The sequence below is a fragment of the Nematolebias whitei genome, chromosome 19 (assembly GCF_014905685.2).
Source record: "Nematolebias whitei isolate Nwh7 chromosome 19, NemWhi1, whole genome shotgun sequence".
Lineage (NCBI taxonomy): Eukaryota > Metazoa > Chordata > Actinopteri > Cyprinodontiformes > Rivulidae > Nematolebias > Nematolebias whitei.
Genome location: NC_056516.1, coordinates 24,535,214 through 24,544,367, shown reverse-complemented (window position 1 = coordinate 24,544,367; position 9,154 = coordinate 24,535,214). Strand labels below are relative to the sequence as shown.

The window sequence follows — 9,154 nt, the reverse complement described above, 5'->3', positions numbered from 1 at the left end:
TTTTAAGCCCTTCCCACACTCTTGCAATATTCTAAACAATGTTTCTAAACTCTAAATGCTCTAAAAGAGCACAGCATGCCATGATTTCAGCTCCCTGTCTCTTGTGCTCTTTGCCACCTGCAATCGTTCTTGGCCACGCCCACTTCTCGGCTCTGCACAGAGAACAGCTGACTAGCTTCAGCAGGAAGTTTATCCTGCAGCTGTGGGCTGCACAGAGGTGCAAGAGGTAGTAAATAATTAAAAACAATTTATATTAAATAAAAATTCCATGGTGATCATGCGGCTCATCCATCAATCAGCCAGTTGTGTCATGTCCAACCTTATTTTGAAAAATCGCGATTGAGCGAGTCCGCGATAAACGAACCGTGAAGTAGCGAGGGACTCCTGTAATACAATTGAAATGAACTAATATACCAGATTGTATTTGTATTTTACAGCAGCTAGATTTAATATTTAGTTAAGTATTGTTCGGTGAAACAAGCAATTACTTAAAACTGCTCTTATAATGACAAATCTACGGTAGATCTTTTCCATCTTTAAAGCGTGTTGAGTTTTGATTTTTAGCTAGACTGCCAGTTACTAAAAATGTTTTGCAGAGAAAACACCTTAAGCAATAACCTATTCAAAGGCACAACCTTCAGACAGATAATTGCTGCTAAAAGAGATGTTTCTGGTTTTTCAGAAAATAATTTATTGTTTTTAAAATGTCACACAGTTATGACGATGAGTCGGTGCTTTTTGAAAGGGCACCAAATGGTCAAAGTTGTTTATTGCCAGGAAAAAAAATGCCAATTTCCATAAGACACATTATAAACATAATGACTTGATTTGAGAGGTGAATTTATTTTCTTGTGTAAGAAACGTTAAAAGCAACGCAATTGAGGAAAATCAAATATTATTTTTTTTGTTTGTAAGTTTGGAATTCAGCTTTAAGGTTGTAATTCAGCTATAGGCTCTGAACTTAGATAGATTCAAGTCATCTGTAAACACATTGGTGGCATTTTAACTTTCCAAATGTACATTGATTATGAAACCCAACCGCTGGGTGCTGTAGGTGGCAGTGACAGGAGGCCTGATGTCCACTTTCTTTGCAGAAGAGGCGGTGAATGAAGTGAAGCGGCAGGCCATGTCTGAGCTACAGAAAGCTGTGTCTGAGGCCGAGCGTAAGGCTCATGACATGATCAGCAGTGAGCGGGCCAAGATGGAGCGCACGGTAGCCGAGGCCAAGCGTCAGGCAGCTGAAGATGCACTGTCCATCATCAACCAACAGGAAGACTCCAGCGAGGTAACAACGCACAAACAACAGCTGATGTTTTGTTGTTGTTGTTTTCTGCTGCTCCCTTCCTCAGGGGTCACCACAGTGAACAAAGACTTGGTGATTGTTTTAACACCAGATGCCCTTCTTGATGCAACAGACCACCGAGCTACCACAGCCCTCTGTGGAGCCATCTGGGGCACCCAGGGGAGCAAATAGGGGTGTTAGGGGCCTTGCTCAAGGGCCCAGAGTGGGTAAATGAGGGTGGATGCGGGGAGTTTAACTAGCGACCTTCCAATCACAGGCTCACCTTTTCTAACCTCTGCGCCACCACTCTCCACAACATCTGATATTGTACCGAATCTTAAAACAACAGTTCGGCTCTTTTGAAGTGGGAGTTCTGGGACGAGATTATGAGCAATTATTATCTTACTTGTCATAGATAGTTCTTGGAACAAATCACTCTGAGGAAATAAGAGTTTAGTTCTGTCCGGACTGATGCTCTAATGGTACTGTAAGTACCAGTGGATTGCTGCCATCTTTAAGTTAAAACGCTGAAATTAATTGATGTTAATATATTATAAACTGTTACATTGCTGGTTCTTTACATTAAAAAATATATATTATTTTTGTTTTATTGACTTGTATTTAACCAGGAAAAATCCCATTGAGGACACAGATCTCTTTTGCAGCAGAGGCCTGTGTCTAACATGCATGTTTTTGGTCTGTGGGAGGAAACCGGAGAAAACCCGTGCAAACATGAGACCATGCAAACTCCACACAGAAAGACTGCAGGTCCAAACTGGGGATTGAACCCAGGACCTTCTTGCTGTGAGGCAACAGTGCTAACAACAAAGCCATTGTGCTGCCCATATATGATTATTTGTAAGACAAAAAAAAAAATGCATCTAGTTGTGGCACTTTTGGGGCACTTTCAACAGGAATATGGAAATACAAGTTAATCGTAATTGGAATAAAAGTTTATAAAACAGCTATAGCAAGAACTGCAATGAACATTTTGAAATTGGGGTTTTAAGATAGCAGCAATCCACTTTGTCCTTGACCCCACTTGGACCAGCTGTTAGCTTGTGAATTTAATCAAAATCAAATTTTATTTCTTTAAACTAATTTTCGATGGCTATCTGCAACGAGTAAGATATGGTTCGATGCGGTTCATCCATCCAGATTATTTATTTCTTTTAAAGGAGCTTCTGCACCATTTTATAACCATATGAATAATATCACATAATGGTACATCATTATGAACGTAAAATATTGCTAATTATCCCCGGCTTTATAAATATAGTAAAATGGTTATACTATAAGGGAGTCATGAATTAACAAGAGGGAAAAATAAAGGAAGGACACTCAGGCGTTTGCTTTTGTCACCTTCCTTTTCCTTATTTGTTCCACACAGTGGCCAGAATGGAAAGGAGGGTGTTACTAATTCAGCTGAGAGGAAATAAGAAAAGCAGCTCTCATTTGCTAATGACCATCAGAGACCTTGAGATTTAATCAGTTAATTGAGACGGAAATATGTCTTACATCTGACATTAATTGCAGGAGTGACGTTTTTGAACGAGAAGCATTTCATCGGTGGACTTTGACAGGCTGTTCTCCGGTTTCCTGTGGACTTGCAGCCACCCTTATGTGTTCTTCCTGTGGTTTCGAAGATAAATGTGCACATAGGAGGCCCTATGTAATAAGAGATGGGTTTTGATCTGTCTGTGGTTGGCTTTAAGCACAAGCGTGTAAAAGCAGATGCATGTTTCATGACGCTGTATTTAATCGTTTTCGCTGTCAGATTACGAGTCCTGCAGCTTGATTTATTGCATGTCTCTCTGTGTACGCTAGAGCTGCTGGAACTGCGGTCGTAAGGCCAGTGAGACGTGTAGTGGCTGCAACACGGCACGCTACTGCGGCTCCTTCTGCCAACATAAGGACTGGGAGAAGCACCACCACGTCTGCGGTCAGACCCTGCAGGCTCAGCAGCAGCAGCAGCAGCAGCAGTCCAGCCAGCAGCAAGGAGGCGTTCCAGGGTCAGAGACTCCTGCTCCCATCAGCTCCTCCGCCTGCACCCCGAGCAGTGGGACCGGGAGTCCGGCTGCAACCCCACCAGCTGCTACTCCGAGGTCCTCCACACCCAGCACCCCGTCCTCTTCCGCCCTTGACAGCACACCCCGCTAAGACAGAAGCGAGAGCTCACCAAGCGTAACAACCAGCCCTCAAACCCACAAACAGCATGACTGTTTACGATCTTACATTGCCTTGCAAAGATTCTAAGATGGCACGGCTAACAGGCAGAGACGGCGACGCTTCTGTCTAACGTGCAGCGCAGTCCGAGGAGGATAACGAGGTCCATAATCAGGTCATATTGACTTGTCACGACTTTAAGGAAACACAAAGATATTCTTTGTTCTGAATGAATGAGTTGAAATATTGACATCCTTTTATTGTTACACTTTCTCTCTTCTTGTTGTATGTTTGTCGTCGTGCCTGTCGTTGGTAATCTTGTTGTCATCGCAGCTTATTTTTCTTTCTGTAAATATCAAAAAAGAATCTGAGATATCCCTGAACCCAAGGCGATTATGTGCCCTCCCTTGTTAAATGGTTTTATTTTTCATCTTTAAATTAAGATTAATTTGCCGTCTGTAGGCAGGACATAAGACTAGCCCATTTCATTTTCCTTCACAACAAACCAAGGTGAAGTTACTAGCTCGCAGAACGACGGACGTGATCTATTCTCATCGCAGATTTAAGGCCGATGAATAAACAAGTTTCCTTCTTTCTGGGGGGGGAGGAGGATGAGCTGAACCTCTGGCCCGCAGACCGCTATGAAATGGGCAGATGTGCAGCAGATTGCAAGTGGAGCCAGCTGTTCAACCGATGTTATTTCCCCCTCGCTTGTCATAACATGCAGGTCAGTGGGCTGTGAAATACAAATCCAACCCTCCAAAAGGAAGTAAAGGGAAGACATCTTGGACAAGATGCTAAACTTTGCCTGCAGCACATGTGAAGGATGTGCTGAAAACAATCCGCACATTCACTCTCTGGGCTTTCAGAAGGAAGGGAGGCCATCCTCCTACATGCGAGACTGTCAAACCACCTGGATGGCAGCTGCCGGGCCACTCAGCTGGACGCCTGCTGTGTGGAGATTCACCTCCTTTTTTATTATAGTTTTATTCATTTTCTGTAGATGTCATGGTGTTTAAGACTTCTGTCCTGTGGTGTCACTAATGGTTATTTATTGCGTATGTGTTGGACAGTTGTGACGATGCATTGTACCTAAACGCAGTCACATTTCAAAGCCGAACTCTCTTTCTAGAAAGAGATTTAACAAAAGAGTTATTTCTTTTCCAAGCTGCTTTTCTATTTTGTGTGTAAATGTAATTTTCTTTGTAGTTTCTTAAGTTTGACCCCCCCAACCCTCCTCCCTTAAAGAAAAGACAAGCTATATCTCAGAGCTGCTACTTGAGTCTGACCCGGATCTTTTCTGAGAACTAGCATGTTGCGTGGAATGCTAACCTAAATATTTTGTACAAGGGACGTACATATATGTATTTGCACTGTCACAGGAGTTATTTTTGGCATGCTTTATTTCAGCATACTTGTGTGTCACTATGGAGCCATAATTCATCAACTTTTTGGACGTAGTATTAGATTTAATTTTTGGGTATGGGGTGGCTGAAATTGGGGGGGACATAAACACTTAAACCATTTGTTTTTCTACTCAACATACGATAAAAAGAACACCCATAATGTCAAGTTATTCTTTGAAACGTTAGACAGTGCATGCACATTGCTGAGCATTTGTTAAATATTAGTTTTATTTTTAAGAAAAACTTCAAAACAACCAAAAAAAAATAATTTTACAAAATACAAAAAAAAAAACATTTAACAAAGTGATTTTCCAAATGCAGAGGTGAAGACTCAAATTGACAGCTTTAACACTGCAAAGCACCAGGTAACACACACACACACACACACAGTTAACACACAAGTTAGACATGAAGACTCCAAAAACAGCCAAAGACTGACACCAAGGACCAAAATCCTGATTTAAACACTTTTAAAAAGAGGTTTGTCAACTCGGATTATTTATTTTTACAGGTTTGGTTTACACTGTCAAGACCAAAACGAAGTTCGATGTCACTTTTTTTTTTCCTTCATAAACATTAAATAGATAGTTTAGATCTCATGAAGCAAGTTTCTATGGAACAGATATGAACAAAAATGATCTTACCTGTTGTGGATAGCTCTGTGAATGACTTCAGTTTAGCTAAATGTAGTTTATTTTTCACCAGATTGACAAGCTAACAGCTAAAGTGTCGGGAGAAAAGTGGATTGATGCTTTCTTAAAACAACTCCAGTCTCAAAAGTATCATAGCTTTTCATTGAAATCCTGTTTTACAAATGTTTTGCACCACACTAAATGTTGCCTTACAAGGCTACAGAGCTGCTGGTGCTGTTTGTGATTGCAAAAAAAATAAAATAAAACCCAAAGAATATTCTGTAAATTGCTTGGTAAAGTAAAGCTGACTGCAACTTGAAGGTTTATAAAACAATTTTCTCATGAACTGCTATGAAGGTTTGGAGATGAGTAGTCCTGGCCTCCCATGGACTTGTTAGCTCATCAGTTAATCAGTCAAAATTAATGTCTATGTATCTAAATTGAGGTTCAAAGAGCTGTCTATAACAGGTCAGATATCAAATGTGCATAAGCTTTTTGCAGAACACCGCTTCAAAAGAGCTGAAGTATCCCTTTAACACATTTATTTACAATTGTAATATACAGTGTAAATTTAACGTAACGGCATTCATTGCAGTGATACATTTTACCTGGAGCAATAATACTGAATGTAACATAACTTTTGTAACCATTCTGAAGCAGAATTTGAGATCCGTTCGTTTTCTCCTCACACACACGTCAAATGATTATGTCAGCTTTAAGCCGTTGTGTTTTTGAGACTATAGAATTTCACACCACCATCATTCAGCATGTATTTTGTTTTAATTATTTTTGAGGAAATGATGAGTTTGTGGTTGCAGCTTTGTTGTAAACCTTCAATGTAGATCAAACAAACTTCTCATTTGCAGTAAAGGAGCACTTACCCCAACACACACAACGGTTCTTTACCCCATACACCTTGGTGCTACACAGAAGCGTGTTATATAAAAAAATAAAATACTGACCTCAAGGAACAAGTGGAGGCCCACAAAAGCTTGGGGAAGCTTAACATCCTCATTTCTTCCCTCTTGTCTAATTAAAACACACCTGTACTCTTGACTTTGAAAGGTAGTGGTTCCTAACCCTGGTCCTTGAGGAACACCATCTAGTTTAGTTGTTTCTCTGCTCCAACACACTCGATTCAGTGGTTTAATTACTTCCTTAAGTTCGACAGAAGCCTGTTCAGGTGTGTTGGAGCAGAGGAACTAAAACATGCAGGACGGTGTTCCTCAGGGACCAGGGTTGGGAACCACTGGGTTAAACAATCCAAATAGGTGTCTGACACCCTCTTTGCAAACTTCTCAGAAGCTGTCAAAAGACAGTCAAACTACTTGAACACTAGTTTATTTCCAAGTACACAACAAGTAACGTGTTCATTACTATCAGGGCAAAATCTGATTTAAAAAAAAAACTACACTTAAACATTATCAGTCAATAATTCCTAGAAAAGCTCTATTTTTTTTCTTTACTCCCTTCTCTATCTGTGTTTTGCTACAAATTCCTCGGTGGCAAACAAGTCTCACTCTACCTCTTACAGCACGATAAGAGCATCAGTTGTGGCGCTGATACTGGTCACGTCGAAACCAAATGGGCACAAGAGAACAGGAAAATATTAAAAAACCAAAAGTCGAAGCTCATACAGCTGCAAAACCATATCACTACTTGGTAACAATGCAGACCTCATGAATAAATAAAACATAAATGAAAAGAAACAAAAAAAGAAAATGCTTTTGTTAAGTTCCTTTATGCCTTTGGCATTTCTTGAGTACATCGAGAGTTTGAACTGTTGGAACAAATCTAAAGAAAAGAGCAAATTTTAACGTAAAACATTTTTAATTCCTATGTTGTTGATACAAAGTATGACCACGGTTAAAAATCTTTCTCTTTTTTTTTTTATATATCTCCCCTCTTTTTTCCCCATTCTCTCCGTTGTGAAGACAGGCGGATGTGCTTGTGGACTTGTCAGCTGGGGGGAATTACAAAATGCAAATCTTGTATAGAATTTAAAAAGGCGTTGAATTTAGGCATGCCTGTTTACCGAACAGGAAATGTCACAGAAATTTCCTAAATGTTAGGAAACCTCGGGGGGGGAACTGCAAGAGCTAACCGTGAACAGCGTAGCATTAATCGAAGGGAATGAGTTGAAGTTGAAAACGTGGGAGGGTTTTTCCGTTCTCTTGAGAAAATGTAATGTACAAAAACAAAACACACACAAAAAAAAGCTCAAATAATTTGAAGTTGTTGTGCAATACTTTATTGAGAAATTACAAACCACAGGTTAGTGGTAGGCTGACGCTGAGTGGTCTTTACATCACTTGGGGTCAGTGTCCTCTAGAGAGCTTTCCAGTCTACTATGTCAGAACTGTGGTTTCTTGTTGACTTTCTTTTTCTTTATTAATTTTGATTCTTATTTTGGGCTGTAAACTATGGTCTGTCAGTCTGTGAAACTTTGCAGTATAATTCTGGTATTGTTGTTCTCTTTACAGTGTAATAAATATGTTAATTCTTGCCCAGAGACTCAAGACTTTGTTGTGTTATTAGCTTTAGAAACAACAAGCATTAGCAAAGTTAATAGCAAAGATAAAGATTTGGTTTATGAGAAAAATATTTTGAGTGTTTCACCACAGTTTATGTGGTGAAACGTACACAGACCATGAATCTGTAGTAATCAGTAGCGTGCCTAATGGACTCTTTGAGACACGCCCACAACAGTTCAATTCAGTTTATTTACATACCACCAAATCACAACATAAGTTGTCTCAGGGCACTGAACAGAAACATTCACATACACAGAAAAGCCAACTAGTAAAGTTCTCTAAAGAAACCAGCAGACTCGTTGAATCTTCACTTTGTCGCAGTCTCCCATCCTGAGCAAGCACAATGGCAACAGTGGAAAGGAAAAACTCCCTTTAAACAGGAAGAAACCTCCAGCAGAACCAGGCTCAGGAAGAAGGGCCATCTGCTTCAACCGGCTGGTTTGACAGGAACAGGAAGAAGGAACAAACGAACACAGAATGGCAGGTCCAGATGTCGGTGCAGGTGTACCTCCTATTGGAAGAAAGACAAAAAAAAAACACATGTTAAGGATAGAAAAAAAATTACTAATACAAAACAGGTTGAGCAGAGTGAGTAAAGACAGTAGCAGAGTGAAGAAATGTGGTCAGTTTGTCCTCCAGCAGTCTAAGCCTATAGCAGCATAACTAAGGGACAGCTCAGGAAACCCAAGCCGACCCTAACTATAGGATTTATCAATACGGAAAGACTTAAACCCAGTCTTAAAGCTGGACAATGTGTCAGCCTCACGGACAGAAACTGGAAGTTGGTTCCACAAGAGAGGAGCCTGAGAACTGAAAGGTCTTCCTCCCATTCTGCTTTTGGAAACTCTAGGAACCACAAGTTAACCTGCAGTCTGAAAGCAAAGTTCTCAGGAAAATATGAAGCAATAAGATATGTAATATATGATGGAGCTAGGTTGTTGAGGGCTTTGTATGTAAGAAGTAAGATTTTGAATTTTATTATGAATTTGACAGGGAGCCAATGGAGAGAAGCTAAAACTGGAGAGATATGATCTCTCCTACTAACTCCAGTTAAGACTGGCAGCAGCATTTTGGATTAACTTAAGACTTTTTAAAGAAGTCTTTGGACACACAGATAATAAAACATTGCAATAG

General features: G+C 40.1%; 1 protein-coding gene across 2 annotated transcripts in view; it reads left to right on the top strand.

Annotated features, from left to right (window-relative positions):
- The window catches only part of runx1t1 (RUNX1 partner transcriptional co-repressor 1), a 73,587-nt gene extending 69,374 nt beyond the window's left edge, over nucleotides 1-4,213 (top strand). For both annotated transcript variants that reach the window (XM_037693216.1, XM_037693215.1), the window contains exons 10-11: nucleotides 1,095-1,285; nucleotides 3,110-4,213. In XM_037693216.1, the coding sequence (XP_037549144.1) occupies nucleotides 1,095-1,285; nucleotides 3,110-3,442 (524 nt within the window). In that variant the 3' untranslated portion in view covers nucleotides 3,443-4,213. The remainder of the gene's footprint in view (nucleotides 1-1,094; nucleotides 1,286-3,109) is intronic.
- Nucleotides 4,214-9,154: the final 4,941 nt, after the last annotated feature.